This window comes from Hypomesus nipponensis, chromosome 12 (genome assembly GCF_054491055.1).
Source record: "Hypomesus nipponensis isolate SF chromosome 12, ASM5449105v1, whole genome shotgun sequence".
Lineage (NCBI taxonomy): Eukaryota > Metazoa > Chordata > Actinopteri > Osmeriformes > Osmeridae > Hypomesus > Hypomesus nipponensis.
The window spans coordinates 1,577,318-1,601,305 of NC_140372.1; the positions used below are offsets into that span (position 1 = coordinate 1,577,318).

Here is a 23,988-nt window from a genome sequence, read left to right on the forward strand (position 1 = left end):
GCCATTATTAGGAGAAGGACCAGGAAGCAGCCCTCACCTCCCTCACCTCACACCTATGGAGGAATGACAAACATGAAACCTCTCATGGGTTCCTTCCTGTCTGTGTCAGGTTCTGCAATGTTCTCTGCAGCCCGCGCTGGCCCTCAGGTGGAGCTTTCCCTCGCAGCCGGCCGCAGGTTCTCCGTCCCTGCCCAGGAGCAGGCAGTGATTCTTCCCCAGGCCAGGGCCTCCTAAAGCGGACAAGATTGCCAAGATCTGCCCCGTGGCGAGCATGACGGCCACCACCCGTGGCTCTCCTGTTGGCGGCAATGACAGCCAGGGCCAGGCGCCTGACGCTCAGAGCCCGCCCCCTCCCCACAGAACCAGGTGAGGGGGAGTCTCTCTCTGTGTGTGTGTGTTGTGTACGTGGGCGTGTGTGAGTGTACTCAATGTGTGTGTTTATGTGACGTGTGTGAGTGTACTCGATGTGTGTGTATGTGGGCGTGTGAGTGTACTCTGTGTGTGTTTACGTGACGTGTGTGCGCTCTCCAGACGGCCTCCCCAGCTCGTCCACGGAGCCCTCCCCAGTCAGCCCAGCGGAGGAGCAGGGCCAGGGCGATGCTGCCCCCGCCCTGGAGGAGGGCGAGCCAGCCTTCCCCCACACAGATCTGGCCAAGCTGGACGACATGATCAACAGGTACACACACACACACACACTCTTATCGTTTTTCCACTCACCCGGTGAGGCGGGGAGGCGTGCCCCGAACATGTAAAAGCACTTTGAGCTGCAATTCTTGTATGAAAAGTGCTATATTAATAAAGTCTTACTTACTCACACACACACTGCCAAGTATAGGCACATGACTGTGCCCCCTGGTCTGACCTGCTCTCTCTGCTCAGGCCTCGCTGGGTTGTACCAGTCCTACCAAAGGGGGAGTTAGAGGTCCTACTTGAAGCTGCTATCGACCTTAGTAAAAAAGGTAAGTGTCTCTGTGTTGTGCATGATGGGCAGGAACACCGACTCAGAACCCATGGTAGTGTTGTAGGCTGATGATGAGAGCGACACTTTAGGACTGTTCTTGATTGTGGGACCTGGTGCCGTGTGTCCTCAGGTCTGGATGGGAAGTGTGAGGCCTGCCAGAGGTTTTTCCGTGACGGTCTGACCATCTCTTTCACCAAGATTCTCACAGACGAGGCCGTGAGCGGGTGGAAGTTTGAGATTCACGTAAGTTTGAAGTCAGAGTTCAGACTGCTGCTGTAGAGGCTGAGGACAAGCCTGCACCAGACCAGCTGGAGCTGGGTTATACAGTGGACTCAACCTTTGAGCAAGACACAACCTTTGACTTCACATCTAAATCTCCAAAATAAAATGGTTTAAATGTTTTAAAATAGACTATTTTCTTCCTCTCCTGCAGAGATGCATCATCAACAACACCCACCGCCTGGTGGAGCTGTGTGTGAGCAAACTCTCTCAGGACTGGTTTCCTCTGCTGGAGCTGTTGGCCATGGCCGTCAACCCCCACTGCAAGTTCCACATCTACAACGGCACACGGCCCTCTGAGACCGTCCCTGCCGGCACCACGCCGGCTGACGACGAGCTGTACGCGCGCCCCCCCGATCCCCGCTCGCCCAAGGTAGGGGTAGGGGCAGGGGCAGGGGTCAGTACAAGGGTCGATTTTATTGTCCCTTTAGGATAGACATTTCTTTTGCATTTACCTTCAAGTAAATGCATCACATAGACAGATGGAACTTTCTCTGTTTACTGAATAATAATCATAATTCTTCATTTGATTAATTTGGGAAAACCTTTCAAATGTATTTCTGTAGTAGAACTCCTCCTCTGGGTGTGTGTCCCCTCTGTCCCGCAGGGCTGGCTGGTGGATCTCATCAACAAGTTTGGAACCCTGAATGGGTTTCAGACCCTCCACGATCGCTTCATGAGTGGACAGGCCCTCAACGTCCAGATCATCGCTGCCCTCATAAAGTACGCTCTCAAACACACCACACTAGCTGCCCTCGCTGCCGTCCAAATGTTCCTTCCTGACGCGTGTGTGTGTGTGGTTCAGACCGTTCGGGCAGTGTTACGAGTTCCTCACGCTGCACACGGTGAAGAAGTTCTTCCTCCCGGTGATCGAGATGGTCCCTCAGTTCCTGGAGAACCTCACGGACGAGGAGCTGAAGAAGGAGGCCAAGAACGAGGCCAAGAATGATGCTTTGTCCATGATCATCAAGTCCCTGAAGAACCTGGCATCCAGGGTCCCCGGCCAGGAGGAAACCGTGAAGAACCTGGAGATCTTCCGCCTGAAGATGATCCTCAGGTGTTTATCATTATTAGTTATCTTTAGCTCAGGTTTGTTTTCAAACGTTGGAGGGACAGCTTTTTTGAGCTGAGGATCAATATGCCGTTAATCACATTAGTAGAGGCAACATCAAAAGTGGGACATGTTGCCCCTACACCCCTGGGTCAGGTGATGGTTGTGCGTCAGTCACTGCATTTTGATTGGCTCGTGCTTGACATCCTTGATTGGTTGGTCATCCAGGTTACTGCAGATCTCCTCTTTCAACGGCAAGATGAACGCTCTGAACGAGGTGAACAAGGTCATCTCCAGTGTGTCCTACTACACACACCGCCATGGCAACCCCGAAGAGGAGGAGTGGCTGACGGCTGAACGCATGGCGGTGAGGAAACATACACACGTGTTCTGTTATAGGACGGGAAACAGTGCATTCTGGGAAGTCTCAAGTGTTGAATCCTGATATTAGCAGACAGGTGTCATCAAATTCAACGCATCATTGGATGAAATTGAATGCTGTATGAAGCAGCCACTGGTGGAGAGTTGTGTTCATGTCTGTCTCTCTCTCTCTCTGTGTCTCTCTGTCTCTCTCTCTCTCTCTCCCTGTCTGTCTCTCTCTCTCCCTCTCTCCCTGTCTGTCTCTGTCTCTCTCTCTCTCTGTGTCTCTCTGTCTCTCTCTCTCTCTCTCTCTCTCTCTCTCTCTCTCTCCCTGTCTGTCTCTCTCTCTCTCTCTCTCTCTCTCTCTCTCTCTCCCTCTCCCTGTCTGTCTCTCTCTCTCTGTCTCTCTCTCTCTGTGTCTCTCTGTCTCTCTCTCTCTCTCTCTCTCTCTCTCTCTCTCTCTCTCCTGTCTGTCTCTCTCTCTCTCTCTCTCTCTCTCTCTCTCTCTCCCTCTCCCTGTCTGTCTCTCTCTCTCTGTCTCTCTCTCTCTCTGTGTCTCTCTGTCTCTCTCTCTCTCTCTCTCTCTCTCTCTCTCTGTGTCTCTCTGTCTCTCTCTCTCTCTCTCTCTCTCTCTCTCTCTCTCTCTCTCTCTCTCTCTCTCTCTCTCTCTCCCTGTCTGTCTCTCTCTCTCTCTCTCTCTCTCTCTCTCTCTCTCTCCCTCTCCCTGTCTGTCTCTCTCTCTCTGTCTCTCTCTCTCTGTGTCTCTCTGTCTCTCTCTCTCTGTGTCTCTCTGTCTCTCTCTCTCTCTCTCCCTGTCTGTCTCTCTCTCTCTGTCTCTCTCTCTCTGTGTCTCTCTGTCTCTCTCTCTCTGTGTCTCTCTGTCTCTCTCTCTCTCTCTCTCTCTCTCTCTCTCTCTCTCTCTCTCTCTTCCTGTCTGTCTCTCTCTCTCTCTGTGTCTGTCTCTCTCTCTCTCTGTGTCTCTCTGTCTCTGTCTCTCTCTCTCTCTCTCTCTCTCTCTCTCTCTCTCTCTCTCTCTCTCCCTGTCTGTCTCTCTCTCTCTCTGTGTCTCTCTGTCTCTCTCTCTCTCTCTCTCTCTCTCTCTCTCTCTCTCCCTGTCTGTCTCTCTCTCTCTCTCTCTCTCTCTCTCTCTCTCTCCCTCTCTCCCTGTCTGTCTCTGTCTCTCTCTCTCTCTGTGTCTCTCTGTCTCTCTCTCTCTCTCTCTCTCTCTCTCTCTCTCTCTCTCTCTCCCTGTCTGTCTCTCTCTCTCTGTCTCTCTCTCTCTCTGTGTCTCTCTGTCTCTCTCTCTCTCTCTCTCTCTCTCTCTCTCTCTCTCTCTGTCTCTCTCTCCCACTCAGGAGTGGATCCAGCAGAACCACATTCTGTCCATCGTGTTGAGGGACAGCCTGCACCAGCCGCAGTACGTAGAGAAGCTGGAGAAGATCCTTCGCTTTGTCATCAAGGAGAAGGCTCTGACCATGCAGGACCTGGACAGCATCTGGGCTGCTCAGGTGAGGACACGCCTGCCCAGGGACACCTTCCCACCCCCCCCTTCCCACCCCTGCCCTCAAACCGTCTCCCTCCACAAATTACTTTATCTGTCTGTATTTGATCCAAAAGTATGGTTGAGTGTTTTCTAAGGCTGATTTAGAAGGATACAAATGCCCATTTTCTGGTGCAACCAGAATCAGTATAAAAGCTTGCAGTCCTGATTTCCCTGCCCGTGTTTGTCAGGCTGGGAAACATGAGGCCATAGTGAAGAACGTCCACGACCTCCTGGCCAAGCTGGCCTGGGACTTCTCCCCTGAGCAGCTGGACCATCTGTTCGACTGCTTCAAGGTGAGCTACAGATCCCTCACCCTGCATCACCACACCATCCTAGTCCCTCACCCTGCATCACCACACCATCCTAGTCCCTCACCCTGCATCACCACACCATCCTAGTCCCTCACCCTGCATCACCACACCATCCTAGTCCCTCACCCTGCATCACCACACCATCCTAGTCCCTCACCCTGCATCACCACACCATCCTAGTCCCTCACCCTGCATCACCACACCATCCTAGTCCCTCACCCTGCATCACCACACCATCCTAGTTAACCTCAGTGAGTGTGTGTGTGTGTGTGTGTGTGTGTGTGTGTGCAGGCCAGCTGGACCAGTGCCAGTAAGAAGCAGCGTGAGAAGCTGCTGGAGCTGATCAGGCGGCTGGCGGAGGACGATAAGGACGGCGTGATGGCCCACAAGGTGCTCAACCTGCTGTGGAACCTGGCTCACAGCGACGACGTGCCTGTGGACATCATGGACCAGGCCCTCAGCGCGCACATCAAGATCCTGGACTACAGCTGCTCTCAGGTACCTCCAGCCTGCCACTGCACCCTGGAATGATGCATCCAGCTGTTCCATGTAGAGGCTGTAGGCTTTGAGAGAGAACATGATCCTGTCTCACCTCCATTCTGTCTCACCTCCATCCTGTCTCACCTCCATCCTGTCTCCCCAACCCTCCGTCTCCACGCCTGCAGGACAGAGACACCCAGAAGATCCAGTGGATCGACCGCTTCATCGAGGAGCTCCGGACCAATGAGAAGTGGGTGATCCCGGCCCTGAAGCAGATCAGAGAGATCTGCAGCCTGTTGGAGAGGCGCCGCAGAACCTCAGGTGAGGCCACAGGAAGGAGGGCCCTGCTGGTCCATGACACAGAGGATGGGATATTTCATCAACCTGACCTGTGGAACTGGATACATAGTTAGTTAGTTTACATAGTTAGTTTGTGTGTAACTGTTTTTGATACACTGCTGGTATGCTAAAATTCCCCCTAGTGGATGAATGCAGTATCTCTCTGTCTCTATCCTTCTATCTTTCTTATCTATTCATCAGTCTACACTTTAGAGCTTTTTTAGTTCTGCCTGTCATGGTGCTTCACATGTATAGACACTTATCTAAGTAGATAACATCAACACTGGTTGCTTTCAAATCAGTTAAGCTGTCAGTATTCACTGGATTCCTCCTCCTCTCCTCCCCCTCCTGCCTCCTTTCCTCTTCTCCTCCTTCCCTCATGTCCTGCAGTCAGACCCAGAGGAGTCCTCACGTGTTCTACCGCCACGACCTGATCAACCAGCTGCAGCACAACCACGCGCTGGTCACCCTGGTGGCTGAGAACCTGTCTGCCTACATGGAGACCATGCGCCAGTTCTCCAAAGGTTGGTTCCCCGTGGAGGGGGAGGGGGGCAGGGTGCAGGAACAGCAGGTGCTGTAGCGGGGGTGGGGAGGTCAGGGGACCAGTGTCTAACTCCCAAGTTCTCTCTTGGTTCTCCCAGCAGAGCACGTGGACTTCGACCCCCAGAACGTGAGGGTGGGCAGCAGATACAGCCACGTCCAGGAAGTGCAGGAAAGACTCAACTTCCTGAGGTGAGGAGGAGGGGGGGGGGGGATGAGGAGGAGGAGGGGGGTGAGGAGGAGGGGGGTGAGGAGGAGGGGGTGAGGAGGAGGGGGGGTAAGGAGGGGGGGTAAGGAGGAGGAAGAGGGGTTAAGGAGGAGGAGGAGGAGGGGGGGTGAGGAGGAGGGGGGGTGAGGAGGAGGAGGAGGAGGAGGAGGGGGGGTGAGGAGGAGGGGGTGAGGAGGAGGGGGGGTAAGGAGGGGGGGTAAGGAGGAGGAAGAGGGGTTAAGGAGGAGGAGGAGGAGGGGGGGTGAGGAGGAGGGGGGGTGAGGAGGGGGGGTGAGGAGGAGGGGGTAAGGAGGAGGAGGGGGTAAGGAGGAGGAGGGGGTAAGGAGGAGGAGGGGGGAGGAGGAGGAGGAGGAGGAGGAGGTGAGGAGGAGGAGGAGGGGGGTGAGGAGGGGGGGTTGAGGAGGAGGAAGGGATGAGGAGGAGTGAGGAGGAGGAGGAGGAAGGGGGGGTGAGGAGGAGGAGGAGGGGGGGTGAGGAGGAGGGGGGGGTGAGGAGGAGGGGGGGGTGAGGAGGAGGGGGTGAGAAAGAGGAGGGGGTGAGGAGGTGGAGGGGGGGGTGAGGAGGTGGAGGAGGAGGGGTGAGGAGGAAGGGGAGGAGGAGGAGGGGCGGTAAGGAGGAGGAGGGGGGATGAAGAGGAGGAGGGGTGGTGAGAAGGAGGGGGGTGAGGAGGTGGAGGGGGGGTGAGGAGGAGGAGGGGGGTGAGGAGGTGGAGGGGGGGTGAGGAGGAGGAGGGGGGGTGAGGAGGAGGAGGGGGGGTGAGGAGGTGGAGGGGTGGTGAGAAGGAGGGCGGTAAGGAGGAGGAGGGGGGATGAAGAGGAGGAGGGGTGGTGAGAAGGAGGGGGGTGAGGAGGTGGAGGGGGGGTGAGGGGGGTGAGGAGGTGAAGGGGGGGTGAGGAGGAGGAGGGGGGGTGAGGAGGTGGAGGGGTGAGAGTGTTATGGACTGTGTGAGCAGTTGCCTGTGTTTTGTCTTGTGACCACGATGGTTTGTCCATGGTGTGTTTGTATTGACCTTTGTCCATGTCTGCCTCTCCCTCTCTCTCTCTCTCTCTCTTTCTCTCTGTCTCTGTCTCTGTCTCTCTCTGTCTCTGTCTCTCTCTCCGTCTCTCTCCCTCTCTTTCTCTGTCTCTCTCTCTCTGTCTCTCTCTCTCTGTCTCTCTCTCTCTGTCTCTCTCTCTCTCTCCCTCCCTCTCTCTGTCTCTCCAGGTTCCTGCTGAAGGACGGACAGTTGTGGCTCTGTGCTCCCCAGGCCAAGCAGATCTGGAAGTGTCTGGCTGAGAGCGCTGTCTTCCTGTGTGACCGCGAGGCCTGTTTCAAATGGTACACACACGAACACACACACACCCTCATAGTAACAGCCTGCCTGTGAGGTGTGTCCTGTGTGCCACCTCCCTGACCCCTGACCCCTCTCACCAGGTACTCTAAGCTGATGGGCGACGAGCCTGACTTGGACCCAGATATCAACAAGGACTTCTTTGAGAACAACGTCCTGCAGCTGGACCCGTCTCTGCTGACGGAGAACGGGATGAAGTGCTTCGAGAGGTTCTTCAAGGCTGTCAACTGCCGCGAGGGCAAGCTGGTGGCCAAGCGCAGGGCTTACATGATGGACGATCTGGAGCTCATCGGACTGGACTACCTGTGGAAGGTCAGTCTGACACACTCACACTGTGGACTACCTGTGGCTCAACCTGTGAGTGTGTGTTGTGGATGCATAGGGACTTGTAGGGTGTAGAAGTGAGTGTGTTGTGGAGGAGCAGGCCTGATGTGCTCTCTCTCCAGGTGGTCATCCAGGGCAGCGACGACATCGCCAGCAGAGCCATCGACCTCCTGAAAGAGATCTACACCAACCTGGGGCCCAAGCTGCAGGTCAACCAGGTAACACTCACAGACACACACACCCACAGATACACACTCATACAATTGCAGATGCACATTTACAAACAAACCATACATACAGATGCACACACACACGCACCTGTACATCCAGTGGTATTCTGAGCCCAAACCCTGGTTGGTGTGACCAGGTGGAGATCCACGAGGACTTTATCCAGTCGTGTTTCGACCGCCTGAAGGCGTCGTACGACACTCTGTGTGTTCTGGATCGAGACAAGGACAGCATCAACTGTGCCCGCCAGGAAGCCATCCGCATGGTCCGAGTGCTCAACGTGTTGAAGGAGTACATCAACGAATGTGACAGTGACTACCACGAGGAGAGGAGCATACTGCCCATGTCCAGGTACTCCCACACACACACCATCTTGCCCATTTCTTTTGCCAATAAAAAAAAAAATTTGAAAAAAAAAAATTTGAAAAAAAAAACGTATTATTAATCTAGTCTTTAACTGTTCTTGCCCCCCCCCCCTCTCTCTCTCTCTCTCTCTCTCCCTCTCCAGGGCATTCCGGGGGAAACACATCACGTTGATCGTGCGGTTCCCCAACCAGGGGCGGCAGGTGGACGACCTGGACATGTGGTCCCACACCAACGACACGGTGGGCTCTGTGAGGAGGGGGATCCTCACCAGGATCAAGGCCAACGCCACGCACACCAAGATAGAGCTGTTCATTGGTGGAGAGGTGGTGGATCCGGCCGACGACAGGAAGCTGATTGGACAGCTCAACCTCAAAGATAAAACGGTGAGTGGATTGTTATTGACATAATAAACACTTTAATTCATTTAGCAGAGGCTCTTATCCAGAGCGACGTACAGGGACATTCCCCCGAGGCAAGTAGGGTGAAGTGCCTTACCCAAAGACACAACGTCATTTGGCACGGCCGAGAATCGAACCTTAGTAATAGAGCCATGCTGTGTTAAAGAAGACATGTACAGTGCATCAGCAACCGTGGGGAAGTGTATGACCGCTCCCCTAGCTGATAAAGCTAAGCTGACCCAGGTGTATGACCCCTCTCCCCCCAGCTGATAACAGCTAAGCTGACCCAGGTGAGCGCCACAGTGCCGTCCAGTCCTGACAGCTCCTCAGATTCCTCCACCGGCTCACCCGGGAACCATGGCAACCACTTCAGCGAGGGCCCTAACCCTGAGGTGGAGAGCTGTCTTCCTGGAGTGGTGAGAGTCACACTCACACACACTCACAAGCAGAGACACACACACACACCCCAACATCCCGGTCAGTGTAACCAGATGTGTGGTGTCTCTCCTGTCTCCAGATCATGTCTCTGCACCTGCGCTACATCTCCTTCCTGTGGCAGGTGGCCGACCTGGGCTGCACCCTCAACATGCCCCTGCTCCGAGATGGAGCCAGGCTACTGACCAAGCTCATGCCCCCAGGTACTCACACACACATACACACACAGGCCTCACTACTAGCTGGTTGTCATTGTGTTTAGACACTGCTAGCTGGTTGTGGTTGTGTTTAGACACTGCTAGCTGGTTGTGGTTGTGTTTAGACACGAGCACGGTGGAGAACCTGCGAGCCATCTGTCTGGACCACGCCAAGCTGGGGGAGAACAGCCTCAGCCCCACTCTGGACTCGCGCTTCTTCAGCCCCTCGCCTTCCCAAGTGCTTTACCTCACCGAGGTGGGTAGCAGAGGAACGGGGCTGTGTGTGTGAGAAGTAGTTCAGCTCACTCCTCCAGTATAAATACAGCCCAGCTGTTCCTGCCCTCCTCGCCCCCTGAGCGACTCCTCCCTCCCCCTCCCCAGGTGGTGTACGCTCTGCTCATGCCCGCCAGCGGCACCCTGGGAGAGGACGCCTGCGACTTCCAGTTCAACTTCCTGAAGAGTGGCGGGCTCCCGCTCGTACTGAGCATGCTCACCAGGAACAACTTCCTGCCCAGCGCTGACATGGAGACCCGTCGGGGGGCGTACCTCAACGCCCTGAAGATCGCCAAGCTGCTGCTCACCGCCGTGGGCTTTGGGCACGTCAAAGCGGTGGCAGAGGCGTGCCAGCCGGTGGTGGAGGGCACCAACCCAGCCTCACCGGTAAATAACCCTGTAAGACTTGTTCACCGAGGAGAGCGGCGCCTCACAGACCCCCTTTGACCCCTCCTCCCCGTGTGTGAGAGGAGTCCCTCCTAACTGGCCTGTCCTTCCAGATCAACCAGGCCACGCACGACCAGGCGCTGGTGCTGCAGAATGCGCTCCAGAACATCCCAAACCCCGCCTCGGAGTGCATGCTGCGCAACGTGGCCATCCGGTTGGCTCAGCAGATCTCTGACGAGGTGAGGACACGCCCCCTCCGGCCGCCTGTCGCAAACATCAAGCTCGTAGATTTAGATACACTTGACATTAAGGTTACATTAACAACAGAACTACACATACATACCTATAATGAGGTAGGATTGGTATAGGTAGGTTTTATTGGTATAATTCAAGTTGTACATAATGTTTAAGTAAATGTTTATTGAATTCCTAAAGCCTGAATGTGACCGTTTCCTCTGGTGTATCCAGCAGAACTTTTTCCAGGCGTCTAAGTACATCCCAGACATCTGTGTGATCCGGGCGGTGCAGAAGATCGTGTGGGCGTCTGGCTGTGGCACTGTGCAGCTGGTCTTCAGCTCCAATGAGGACATCAGCCAGATCTACGAGAAGGTGACAGCCACACACACACACTCCCTGTCAGTGTGTGCGTGTGTGTGTGTGTTAACCCGTGTCTCCCCGTGCAGACGAACGCGGGGCAGGAGCCCGATGGGGAGGATGAGCAGGTGTGCTGCGAGGCCCTGGAGGTCATGACCCTGTGCTTCGCCCTGCTGCCCACGGCCCTGGACACCCTCAGCAAGGAGAAGGCCTGGCAGACCTTCATCATAGATCTGCTGCTGCACTGCCACAGCAAGTACGTATGGCCAGCTGGCTCTCTCTCTCTCTCTCTCTCTCTCTCTCTCTCTCTCTCTCTCTCTCGGTGTGTCTCTCTTTCTCTCGCTGTCTCTCTCGCTGTCTCTCTCTCGCTGTCTCTCTCGCTGTCTATCTCTCTGTCTCTCTCTCTCACTGTCTCTCTCGCTGTCTGTCTGTCTCTCTCTCTCTCTCGCTGTCTCTCTCGCTGTCTATCTCTCTCTCTCGCTGTCTCTCTCGCTGTTTATCTCTCTGTCTCTCTCTCTCGCTGTCTCTCTCGCTGTCTGTCTCTCTCTCACTCTTGCTCTCTCTCGCTCTTGCTGTCTGTCTGTCTCTCTCTCTTGCTGTCTGTCTCTCTCTGTCCTCCTCCCTCATGACTGCGTCCTCTCACCCGGGCATGCAGGTCTGTAAGGCAGATGGCCCAGGAGCAGTTCTTCCTCATGGCCACCAGGTGCTGCATGGGCCACAGACCCCTCCTGTTCTTCATCACTCTGCTGTTCACTGTGTTGGGGGTGAGTCTCTCCTCCCCTCACACCTGCTGCTCCCTGCCTGGGAGCACCAGGCAGCTGAGGAGCGTGTTAGTTGAGGTGTGCCCCTGTCTGAAAGCCTTTCTCTTGTGAACGCTGTGAGTATTGATCTCTCCAGACGACAGCCAAGGAGCGGGCCAAGCAGGCTGGAGACTACTTCACCCTGCTGAGACATCTCCTCAACTACGCCTACAACAGCAACATCAACCTGCCCAACGCCGAGGTGCTGCTCAACAACCAGATCGCCTGGCTCAAGAGGATCAGGGTGAGCCCCAGACCTCTCTAACTTCCCCCACCTGACTCCACCCATCGTGGCTGTCCTGGAGTGTGCGGTGTGCTGGTTGGAGAGACTGTTGTGGTGATGGTGTGCTGTCTTCTCAGGACGAGGTGAAGCGATCGGGAGAGACTGGGGTGGAAGAGACCATTCTGGAAGGTCACCTGGGGGTCACCAAGGAGCTGCTCTCTTTCCAGACTCCACAGAAGAAGTTCTACATCGGCTGTGAGACGGGAGGGGCTAACCTCATCAAGGTGGGTCTGCTTCCTGTAAAGCGATGTACAAGGGGGGTTTGAACCTGATAGCTCTTGATCTGCAGTCAAATGAGCTACCACCTAGCTACACCCGTCTGCTTTAACACTATTTATCTCCCTCCCTCCCTCCCTCCTTCCCTCCCTCCCTTCAGGAGCTGATAGATGACTTCATATTCCCAGCGTCTAACGTGTACCTGCAGTACATGAAGAGCGGGGAGTTCCCTCCAGAGCAGGCCATCCCTGTGTGCAGCAGCCCTGCCTCCATCAACGCTGGCTTGGAGCTGCTGGTGGCGCTGGCCGTGGGCTGTGTACGCAACCTCAAGCAGATCGTCGACACGCTCACCGACATGTACTACCAAGGTAAACGCCTTCCATGGAAGCTACACTTGCATTGTATTTACTGAGGAGCGCCAGTTATTCAGGAACTTTTATTGGAAGAGTAACAACCTTTCTTGTATTTATAAAGGGGTCAGTAAAGGGAATTGAACCAAATCTTCTGGACTCATTTCCTTCTCCTCCCCCAGGCTGTGAGTCTCTGACGGAGTGGGAGTACCTGCCCCCCGTAGGGCCGCGGCCCACCAAGGGCTTCGTGGGCCTGAAGAACGCGGGTGCCACCTGCTACATGAACTCAGTCATCCAGCAGCTCTACATGATCCCACCCATCCGCAACGGCATCCTGGCTGTGGAGGGGACCGGGACCGACGTGGACGAAGACACATCAGGAGATGAGAAGCAGGAGAGCGAGGTGAGACAGGAGACAGGGTCCAGGCTAGGAGGGGTGAGACAGGGTCCAGGCTAGGAGGGGTGAGACAGGGTCCAGGCTAGGAGGGGTGAGACAGGAGACAGGGTCCAGGCTAGGAGGGGTGAGACAGGGTCCAGGCTAGGAGGGGTGAGACAGGGTCCAGGCTAGGAGGGGTGAGACAGGGTCCAGGCTAGGAGGGGTGAGACAGGGTCCAGGCTAGGAGGGGTGAGACAGGGTCCAGGCTAGGAGGGGTGAGACAGGGTCCAGGCTAGGAGGGTCTGGTCTACTTCCTGTTGAACTATGACTTTGCGTTCCTGTACGTCGCTGTGGACCGGACATAAAGTCACATGTTGTTGTTGTCAGGGTAACGCAGACCCTCGGGACGAGGTGTTTAGCTACAACCACCAGTTTGACGACAAGCCAAAGTCTGAGGACAGGAAGGAGTACAACATGGGGGTGCTGCGCCACCTGCAGGTCATCTTTGGTCACCTGGCCGCCTCCAGGCTGCAGTACTACGTCCCCAGAGGGTTCTGGAAGCAGTTCAGGTGGGTTCCACACTGCAACCATCAGGTTCCACACTGCAACCATCAGGTTCCACACTGCAACCATCAGGTTCCACACTGCAACCATCAGGTTCCACACTGCAACCCTCAGGTTCCACACTGCAACCCTCAGGTTCCACACTGCAACCATCAGGTTCCACACTGCAACCATCAGTTATTCCATTCCTTAATTCCTCCCTCCCTCTTGTATTCTTTTCCCTCCCTCCCTCCCTCCCCCCTGCAGGTTGTGGGGGGAGCCGGTGAACCTGCGTGAGCAGCACGATGCGCTGGAGTTCTTTAACTCCCTGGTGGACAGTCTGGACGAGGCTCTGAAGGCTCTGGGACATACCTCCATGCTCAGCAAGGTGCTGGGGGGCTCCTTCGCCGACCAGAAGATCTGCCAGGGCTGTCCTCACAGGTACACACTTACACACACACACACACACACACTACAGGGCACAGGTACACACACTGTACACGAACACAAACATATATGGTACCAGTGCATCAGAGTGTGTGTGTGTGTGTGTAGGTACGAGTGTGAGGAGTCCTTCACCACGTTGAACGTGGACATCAGAAACCACCAGAACCTTCTGGACTCCATGGAGCAGTACGTGAAGGGAGACCTGCTGGAGGGGGCCAACGCCTACCACTGTGAAAAGTGCAACAAGAAGGTTCCTCTCCTTTTCTCCTGACCTGTGGCTTGCCTCCTCTCATCCGAGTGTCCTGCTGTTTGATGTTAACACCCAGACTGTGAACCTCATTCTCTCTATTGCTCTTATACCGCTTTCTTATGGAAATTGTATTACTTGGATGTCACACTCAATACACCTTCTGATCAGAGTAGACTGGCCTGACGTGGTGCTGTGTGTGGTAGACTGGCCTGACGTGGTGCTGTGTGTGGTAGACTGGCCTGACGTGGTGCTGTGTGTGGTAGACTGGCCTGACGTGGTGCTGTGTGTGGTAGACTGGCCTGACGTGGTGCTGTGTGTGGTAGACTGGCCTGACGTGGTGCTGTGTATGGTAGACTGGCATGACCTGGTGCTGTGTGTGGTAGACTGGCCTGACGTGGTGCTGTGTGTGGTAGACTGGCCTGACGTGGTGCTGTGTGTGGTAGACTGGCCTGACGTGGTGCTGTGTGTGGTAGACTGTCTTGACCTGGTGCTGTGTGTGGTAGACTGGCCTGACGTGGTGCTGTGTGTGGTAGACTGGCCTGACGTGGTGCTGTGTGTGGTAGACTGGCCTGACGTGGTGCTGTGTTTGCCAGGTGGACACGGTGAAGAGGCTGCTCATTAAGAAGTTGCCCCCAGTCCTGGCCATCCAGCTGAAGCGCTTCGACTACGACTGGGAGAGGGAGTGTGCCATCAAGTTCAACGACTACTTTGAGTTCCCCCGCGAGCTGGACATGGAGCCCTACACCGTGGCGGGCGTGGCCAAGCTGGAGGGGGATGATGGGAACCCAGAGAGCCAGGTACCCAACTCCCCCTCCTTAAGACTGCATCTGCAGCCCTGCTCCCTCGTTAAGACTGGAGCTGCAGCCCTGCTCCCTCGTTAAGACTGGAGCTGCAGCCCTGCTCCCTCGTTAAGACTGCAGCTGCAGCCCTGCTCCCTCGTTAAGACTGCAGCTGCAGCCCTGCTCCCTCGTTAAGACTGGAGCTGCAGCCCTGCTCCCTCGTTAAGACTGCAGCTGCAGCCCTGCTCCCTCGTTAAGACTGCAGCTGCAGCCCTGCTCCCTCGTTAAGACTGCAGCTGCAGCCCTGCTCCCTCGTTAAGACTGGAGCTGCAGCCCTGCTCCCTCGTTAAGACTGCAGCTGCAGCCCTGCTCCCTCGTTAAGACTGCAGCTGCAGCCCTGCTCCCTCGTTAAGACTGCAGCCGTAACCCTGCTCCCTCGTTAAGACTGGAGCTGCAGCCCTGCTCCCTCGTTAAGACTGGAGCTGCAGCCCTGCTCCCTCGTTAAGACTGGAGCTGCAGCCCTGCTCCCTCGTTAAGACTGCAGCTGCAGTCCTGCTCCATTGTTAACTTTTAGTTGTGCTGGTGTTTGACCTACTGTCTTCTGTCCTTGTTGTGCGCCTGCTTATCTCCCCCCCCCCCCCCCATGCTCCTGTCAGATGATCCAGCAGAACGAGCCGTCTGAGCCCGACCCCCCTGGCTGCAGTTCCCGCTACCGCCTGGTGGGGGTGCTGGTGCACTCGGGCCAGGCCAGCGGGGGACATTACTACTCCTACATCGTCCAGAGAGACGGCTCCGGGGGCGACAGCACCCAGCGAGACGTCTCTGGGGGCGACAGCGGCCAGAGAGACCGCTGGTACAAGTTTGACGACGGCGACGTGACTGAGTGCAAGATGGACGACGAGGAGGAGATGAAGAGCCAGTGCTTTGGGGGAGAGTACATGGGGGAGGTGTTTGACCACATGATGAAGAGGATGTCGTACCGCCGGCAGAAGCGCTGGTGGAATGCCTACATCCTGTTCTACGAGAGGATGGACACGCAGGGAGGAGTGCCGGCTGACGCCGAGCTGGCCAAGTGCATCTCAGAGCTCACGGTCTCCCCACCCACCACCCCGCCACAGGTACGGCCTGAACACGGGGGTGTGTGTGTGTATGTGTGTGTGTGTGTGTACGGTGAGGCAGGCGTGTTTGTGTGTGTGAACCTTGGTGTGTCGCTGTGTGGGCTGAGTTGTGTATGGGTTATTTATGATTCATACTCACACAGGTACCTTATGGTGTACTGGGTCTTAAGGCCTTCCTCACACACCTTAACCAGAACTGTAGGCACCTTGTCCTGTTCCTGGTCACATACCTCACCTTGATCTTCCTGCAGGTGAAGATGCCTGGGGCCATCGAGTGCAGCGTGAGGAAGCAGAACGTGCAGTTCATGCACAGCCGCATGCAGTACAGCCTGGAGTACTTCCAGTTCATCAAGAAACTGCTCACCTGCAACAGCGTCTACCTCAACCCTCCTCCAGGTACCTACCCCCGCTGCTCCCCTGCTGCTCTACACCTCCTCCCCATCTCCTCCCCCAGCCCCCACCTCCTCTCTCTCTCCTCCCCCAGCTCCCACCTCCTCCCTCCCTCCCCCAGCCCCCACCTCCTCTCTCCCTCCTCCCCCAGCCCCCACCTCCTCTCTCCCTCCTCCCCCAGCTCCCACCTCCTCCCTCCCTCCTCCCCCAGCCCCCACCTCCTCTCTCCCTCCTCCCCCAGCCCCCACCTCCTCCCTCCCTCCTCCCCCAGCCCCCACCTCCTCCCTCCCTCCTCCCCCAGCCCTCACCTCCTCCCTCCCCCAGCCCCCACCTCCTCCCTCCCTCCTCCCCCAGCCCTCACCTCCTCCCTCCCCCAGCCCCCACCTCCTCCCTCCCTCCTCCCCCAGCCCTCACCTCCTCCCTCCCCCAGCCCCCACCTCCTCTCTCCCCCCTCCCCCCAGCCCTCACCTCCTCCCTCCCCCAGCCCCCACCTCCTCTCTCCCCCTCCCCCCAGCCCTCACCTCCTCCCTCCCCCAGCCCCCACCTCCTCTCTCCCCCCTCCCCCCAGCCCTCACCTCTCCTTCCCCCAGTCTGGACCTGAGAATACAGGTGCCTGTGGTCCTTACTGTTTTCTCTGTCTCTCTGTTTCTCTCTCTCAGGTCAGGACCACCTGTTACCTGAGGCGGAGGAGATTGCTATGATCAGCATCCAGTTGGCAGCTCGCTTCCTGTTTAGCACCGGCTTCCACACCAAGAAGGTGGTCCGAGGGCCAGCCAGTGACTGGTGAGGAAGCTGCAGGTCTTACTGTGTGACTCACTTCATCTGGGTCAGATTCATCAAAGGTGCTGATTGAGCATTTTCACTCAAAATACCTGTTTGTCTTCCACGCCCCCCCCCCCCCCCCAGGTATGACGCTCTCTGCATCTTGCTGCGCCACAGTAAGAATGTCCGCTGCTGGTTCTCCCACAGCGTGCTGTTCTCCTACCCCACACGCTTCTCAGAGCACCTGCTGGAGTGTCCCAGTGCAGAGGTGCGCGGGGCCTTCGCCAAGCTCATTGTCTTCATCGCACACTTCTCCCTGCAGGACGGGCCCTGCCCCGCCCCCACCACCTCCCCAGGGGGCACCACACAGGTGAGGGGGGAGGGGGGATGGAAGAGAGGGGAAGGGATAGAGCAGGGAGGAGAGAGCGATGGATGATTGAAATAGGATGATGGTGTGTGGGGAGGAGAACGTGCTGACCTCTGCCCCCTGCCCCCAGCAGGCGTGTGATAACCTGAGTCTGAGCGACCACCTGCTGAGAGCAGTGCTAAACCTGCTGAGGAGGGAGGTGTCAGAGCACGGACGCCACCTGCAGCAGTACTTCAACCTGTTCGTCATGTATGCCAACCTGGGTGAGCCAGCCTGTGGGAGCTTCACTGTGTGTCTTGTTTAACCACACAAGGCATGTTGTGTGAGAACCTCTCTCTGACTCCCTCCCTCCAGGCCTGGCAGAGAAGAGCCAGCTGTTGAAGTTGAATGTGCCTGCCACCTTCATGCTGGTGGCTCTTGATGAGGGCCCCGGGCCCCCTATCAAGTACCAGTACGCTGAGCTGGGCAAGCTGTACACCGTGGTGTCCCAGCTGCTGCGGTGCTGCGACGTGTCTGCTCGCATGCAGTCCTCCATCAACGGTCAGGCCCCATCTCTCTCTCTCTCTCTCTCTCTCTCTCTCTCTCTTGCTCTCTCTGTTCCTTCCCCATCTCCCTGTCCCTCCCTCTCCTCTCCTGGTTACTGTATGTATCAAGCTTCCCCTCTGGTCTCTCTCCAGGTAACCCAGCCCTGCCCAACCCCTATGGAGACCCCAGCCTCACAGCTCCCATCACCCCCCTGCAGCAGCTGGTGGCAGAGATCCTGTTTGTGAGAACGAGCTACGTGAAGAAGATCATCGAGGACTGCAGCAACTCTGAGGAGACGGTGAAGCTGCTGCGCTTCAGCTGCTGGGAGAACCCCCAGTTCTCCTCCACCGTGCTCAGTGAGCTGCTCTGGCAGGTGAGGGGCAGCCTGGACACTAACACCTGCTCTGGGAGGTGAGGGGCAGCCTGTACACTAACACCTGCTCTGGCAGGTGAGGGGCAGCCTGTACACTAACACCTGCTCTGGCAGGTGAGGGGCAGCCTGTACACTAACACCTGCTCTGGCAGGTGAGGGGCAGCCTGGACACTAACACCTGCTCTGGCAGGTGAGGGGCAGCCTATACACTAACACCTGCTCTGGCAGGTGAGGGGCAGCCTGTACACTAACACCTGCTCTGGCAGGTGAGGGGCAGCCTGGACACTAACACCTGCTCTGGCAGGTGAGGGGCAGCCTGGACACTAACACCTGCTCTGGCAGGTGAGGGGCAGCCTGTACACTAACACCTGCTCTGGCAGGTGAGGGGCAGCCTGGACACTAACACCTGCTTTGGCAGGTGAGGGGCAGCCTGGACACTAACACCTGCTCTGGCAGGTGAGGGGCAGCCTGTACACTAACACCTGCTTTGGCAGGTGAGGGGCAGCCTATACACTAACACCTGCTCTGGCAGGTGAGGGGCAGCCTGTACACTAACACCTGCTCTGGCAGGTGAGGGGCAGCCTGTACACTAACACCTGCTCTGGCAGGTGAGGGGCAGCCTGGACACTAACACCTGCTCTGGCAGGTGAGGGGCAGCCTGTACACTAACACCTGCTCTGGCAGGTGAGGGGCAGCCTGGACACTAACACCTGCTCTGGCAGGTGAGGGGCAGCCTGGACACTAACACCTGCTCTGGCAGGTGAGGGGCAGCCTGTACACTAACACCTGCTCTGGCAGGTGAGGGGCAGCCTGTACACTAACACCTGCTCACGTGCTGTCCGCTCCCTGTCCTGCTTCTAGGTGGCGTACTCCTACACCTATGAGCTCAGGCCTTACCTGGACCTGCTGCTTCAGATCCTGCTCATTGAGGACTCCTGGCAGACACACAGGTGAGTCACTTACACCCCCACACACACACCCTCACACACACATACCCTCACACACACACACACACACACAGTGCTGTGCTCTGTTGAGACGTTCTGCTCCCTGTGTTCAGGATCCACAACGTTCTTAAGGGTATCCCTGACGACCGTGACGGGCTGTTCGACACCATCCAGCGCTCCAAGAACCACTACCAGAAACGAGCCTACCAGTGTATCAAGTGCATGGTGGCCCTCTTCAGTACCTGCACTGTGGCCTACCAGATCCTGCAGGTACTGTCCTGTACTAACCCTACCACACACTGCAGTCCTGTACTAACCCTACCACACACTGCAGTCCTGTACTAACCCTACCACACACTGCAGCCCTGTACTAACCCTACCACACACTGCAGTCCTGTACTAACCCTACCACACACTGCAGTCCTGTACTAACCCCACCACACACTGCAGTCCTGTACTAAACCTACCACACACTGCAGTCCTGTACTAACCCTACCACACACTGCAGTCCTGTACTAACCTGTGTGTGTGTGTGTGTCTCCAGAGCAACGGGGACCTGAAGCGTAAGTGGACGTGGGCAGTGGAGTGGCTGGGGGATGAGCTGGAGAGGAGGCCGTACACTGGGAACCCCCAGTACACCTACAACAACTGGTCTCCTCCTGTCCAGAGCAACGAAACATCTAACGGATACTTCCTGGAGCGCTCACACAGCGCCCGCATGACGCTGGCCAAGGCCTGCGAACTCTGTCCTGAGGAGGTACAGTATGTGTGTGGAAGTTGGTATGATGGAGATGGTTGATAATAATAACACATTTATTTAGCAGATGCTTGTATTCAAAGCAACTTTCAAACCAGCAAGCTCTGTATCTGTAGTCTGTTGCTGTACGTTTACATTGACATGTAGTCATTTAGCAGACGCTCTTATTCAGAGCGACTTACAGTAAGTACTCCCTGTCCCGCTGTAAGTTTGATTTGATTGGATTGGTTGGTTGATGTTTTCAGGAGCCCGATGACCAGGAGGCTCCAGATGATCACGACTCCTCCCCTCCCGAGGACACTGCACTGTACCCCCACCCCCCTGCTGGCACACAGTACCAACAGGTAACACACACCTGGTAACCCACACCTGCACAGTACCAACAGGTAACACACACCTGCACGGTACCAACAGGTAACACACACCTGCACAGTACCAACAGGTAATGCACTTCAGTCTTCTCTCTCAGTGACCCAGCACACCTGACCCAAGCCTAACCCTTCCTGTCCTGTTCTCTAAGTGTGGATGTTTGTTCGGTCCGCAGCAGAACAACCTCCCTCACGGGCAGCCTTACACCGGGCCAGCCGCTCAGCACATGAACGCACCCCAGCGCCCCCCCCAGAGAGCGCAGGAGTCCTGGGAGACCACGGAGGAGGGAGTTCCCCCCCGGTCCAGACGAAAGAGTAACAACACGACAGCAGGACCCCCCCTCCCCCCTCCAACCCTCATCCTCTCATCCAAACTTCTCTGCTCACCAAATGTTACCTGGTGGGAGAGCAAGGCTGTAGCACTACTGTCCAACTGTCCAGGGAGACTCCTAAACCGTCACCTCTGACCTCTGACCCTGGACCATTCCACATTCTGCTCTCGAGTTCTGCTCGTAGTGTTTAAAAAAAAAACTAAACAGATGTGGGGATGGAAGGCATTCAACTCTCTCTGGCTCTCTCTCCCCCCGGCACACAGAGAGAGAGAGAGACAGAGAGAGAGAGAGAGAGAGAGAGAGAGAGAGAGCTGCTGACAGAGTCTAGAGGTGCAGCGCTGCCTGCAGGCGATGGTGATACGGACATGTCAGTTCCATGGAGACTAAAGACAATGTTGTGATGTTCAGGAAGCTGGATGGGATGCCGGAGGTGTACATAGTGTGTTCACGTGGATGGTTCAACAGACTTCCACCTAGATGCTCAACCCCACCCTTATTGGGAGAAGGCAGCCATGCTGGCCCTGGATACCCTAACCCCACCCCCACCCCCTGTCATATGGAAATGGGTCTGGAGGAATAGATATAGAATTAAAAGGAGGGAATAGAATTGTTTGGTTTTTGGCGTGTGAGTGAGGTTGGGCTGACGAGGTGGATGCTTCCTGCTTCCTGCTTCCTGCTTCCTGCTTCCTGCTTCCTGCTTCCTGCTTCCTGGAGTGATTAGATCTCTCGCTGTCAAGTTGCGTGGGGTCTTGACTGGCATTGTTTGCAAAAGACGGGTGGCTTTTGGTTGGATTGTAAAGTGAAGTTTATGTCTCTCTCAAGCATCTCTCTCCCTTCCCTCTCTTTATCCTGTTTTCTAAAGCTACTATTTCTGCTTGTCATTTATAAGTGAGGACATTTTGAGTGAACCAGTATAATCTGTGTGAGCCAGTTTACAGCGGCAGTGTGCGGTTGTACTCGTTTCCAAATGGATGGAACACAGAACTACAATATAACTGTGCTGCTTACCAGCTGTCTCGCTTCTTTCTTCACTTGTCCTACTTGAACACAGCCACAGTCTTACAACTCTCGCCCATTAACCGACAAAACATTCTAGAGTAACTGCCTGTACGCTTACTGACTCGCTAAACCGAGTCTTCTTGAGTGTTCTTTAAGACTTCTGTACGCGACACCAGTAGACACTGTGCTTCAGTGGTAATATGAATGTGTGGTTTGTAATTATTTTCCCTTTGTTTTTGGAGCAATTTCTTGAAATTGTCAAAATGTTGCAGAATTTTCCCTCAGCCCTTGTTTTAAAGACTCCTACACTGCTTAATTTTAATTTCCTTTGTTGGTTTTTTGTTTGTTTTTTTCCAGATGGAAAGACAATGCAAAGTATCAGTTAATTGAATAGGAACTTTGATCCTGTCACTTCGAAGGTGATTATACTTTTCAGAGTTCTGTGCTCTGAGTGGTGTCACTATTTGTGGTGACCATGGTGTGACGTGCAATCCCAGAGCCGACACACACATTTTGCTGTGTTTTTCTATGTCCTAGTACAGTTCCCACCACCAAGGATGCAGAGAAAATGCTATCTTGACATTGTTCTTATATCATCTATGGTACAGTGTAAATACATAATGCACGCAAAAAAAGAAAGAAAATAAACTGGATATTGTGTTCAGTGGAATTGCCAACAGTACTTTACATTAACCCAAGGAAGTTGAAAACCCAAGACTGGAGTTGACACAAAATGTCTGCCAAAAGCAAAACTGGCCTGTAAGGATGAGGGGAACGAGATGCAGCTGCCTCCACCACGAGCATCCTGGGAGATAAACGACAGTGTGTGAAGGACGACGTTGGTTGTGGAACCCCTGGGGGTGAATAGAAAGCGTTAAGAATGTTGGATCCTTCCAGAACCCAGCCCAGAGCACTACACGTCCCTGGCTTCTCACTTCTTCCATTTAAGAATGCTTTATTTTCAGACTGCAACGTCTTACTGCTTTTCTTTGTTTGTTTGTTTTTTTGTTGTTGTAAATTGTTGATTCAGGATCAGATATGCCTTCTGATTTTGTTTGTATTTTGTTTGAATAATTCAAAAGCTCTTTTGTGAAACATGCATGGATGGTTATACGCCCCCAATCTGCCTTAGAGCACTGTACAAACCCAGCACACTGTAAAATTATACTTTAAGAAAAGGAAAAATAAATCGTATTTGAATTATTTTATTTGTTTTCATTCCCAGTTTACTGGATGCAAAGTATAAAATAGTCTAGTTGACTGAAGATATATATTTTTTAATGTTTTTATTTCTGATGGATGAGTAGAGGTTAGTCCACATTAACACCATCTGTCCTGCAGATTCAGTTTACTGGCTTCAGGAACGTTTCATTCCCGTTTGAATTAGAAGGTGTTTGGTATGACCCAGTACAAATTATTTGGTTTTTTTTAAGTAGATGTTTCTGGTATATGTACTTTACTTCACTATTTATATTTCTTTTGTTTTAGGCTTCTCTGTTCTCTCCCCTTGTGTGTTAAAAAAAAAGTTTTAAAAGGTTGCTAAAAGAATTGTCTACAAAAAAATAATTGTTGAAGGTAAAAAAAAAAAAGAGGAAGATGTTTGTTTCCTGCCGAAAGCTGCGTGCCTATAGTGTATTTTTGTATTAATATGATGTGAGTTCCAGTTACCAGGCGTGACACTAAAACAGGTAGCACCAGTAGTAATGGCTACTTTTTACTTAAGTATATGTCAAGCCCACACTTTACAGTTTTTCACGAGTTAAAGTAGTTGGTTCTATGGTACAGTTTTTACAAGTCTTTTTAAGCATGAGTAGGCCTGTCTGTAGCCTATTACTTGAGTAAAGGATGTGTGAACTTATGCGATTTTTGTGAATGGATATGATTAATCTTCGTTCTGCAGTTAAATTGCACCAGTGTTGTACATGGGAAGAGGGAGTGTGGCAGAGCAGGCTTTTGAGCCCAATAATTACAAATTGGCAGAGAACGTCCATTTAACAGCCCTCCTCTAAACCTCTAGTCAAACGAAAGGCCTGAACACTGTCGAATATAGCCTCTAAAGCCGCACTTTGGCTGATCCCCGAGCAAGCATCTGCTGAGCCGTCCTCAGGCCGACCACCCGAGCGGACACCAGCCTTATCTATCCCGTCTACATTTTAAGGCCCCATGAAGTGAATATCAAATCCGACTGTGGATCTGCGTGAATCAGTGTCAAGACTGTTATCCTCACTCGTCTCCCTAACGACCAGACTGTTTCCCAGCTCCGTCTCTCTAGTGGGTGGAACGTTGACGCGGCATTAAAAAGGCAAAGAGTGGATGTGTGATTCACATATAGACTTTCTTTACTTGTTTTAATCTGGCGAATAGCGCATAGTATCCTACAT

At 54.5% G+C, this 23,988-nt stretch overlaps 1 protein-coding gene across 1 annotated transcript; it reads left to right on the forward strand.

Annotated features, from left to right (window-relative positions):
- The first annotated feature begins 308 nt into the window (after window positions 1–308).
- On the forward strand, window positions 309–22,810 carry LOC146260596 (ubiquitin carboxyl-terminal hydrolase 9X-like). The gene is given in 48 exon segments (XM_084668560.1): window positions 309–327; window positions 532–676; window positions 880–959; window positions 1,092–1,204; window positions 1,395–1,613; window positions 1,848–1,963; window positions 2,046–2,297; window positions 2,520–2,658; window positions 4,007–4,159; window positions 4,383–4,487; window positions 4,797–5,003; window positions 5,171–5,279; window positions 5,282–5,306; window positions 5,715–5,848; window positions 5,969–6,056; window positions 7,297–7,410; window positions 7,507–7,735; window positions 7,870–7,965; window positions 8,115–8,326; window positions 8,484–8,724; window positions 9,006–9,155; window positions 9,257–9,377; window positions 9,497–9,627; window positions 9,753–10,031; window positions 10,145–10,270; window positions 10,500–10,640; window positions 10,715–10,881; window positions 11,281–11,389; window positions 11,523–11,669; window positions 11,786–11,932; window positions 12,085–12,292; window positions 12,457–12,677; window positions 13,038–13,219; window positions 13,461–13,634; window positions 13,749–13,890; window positions 14,484–14,687; window positions 15,326–15,787; window positions 16,039–16,183; window positions 16,837–16,960; window positions 17,084–17,309; window positions 17,437–17,569; window positions 17,661–17,846; window positions 17,984–18,204; window positions 19,066–19,154; window positions 19,265–19,421; window positions 19,696–19,908; window positions 20,154–20,252; window positions 20,453–22,810. Coding segments are annotated over 48 exon segments (7,791 nt in total). The 3' UTR covers window positions 20,744–22,810.
- Window positions 22,811–23,988: the final 1,178 nt, after the last annotated feature.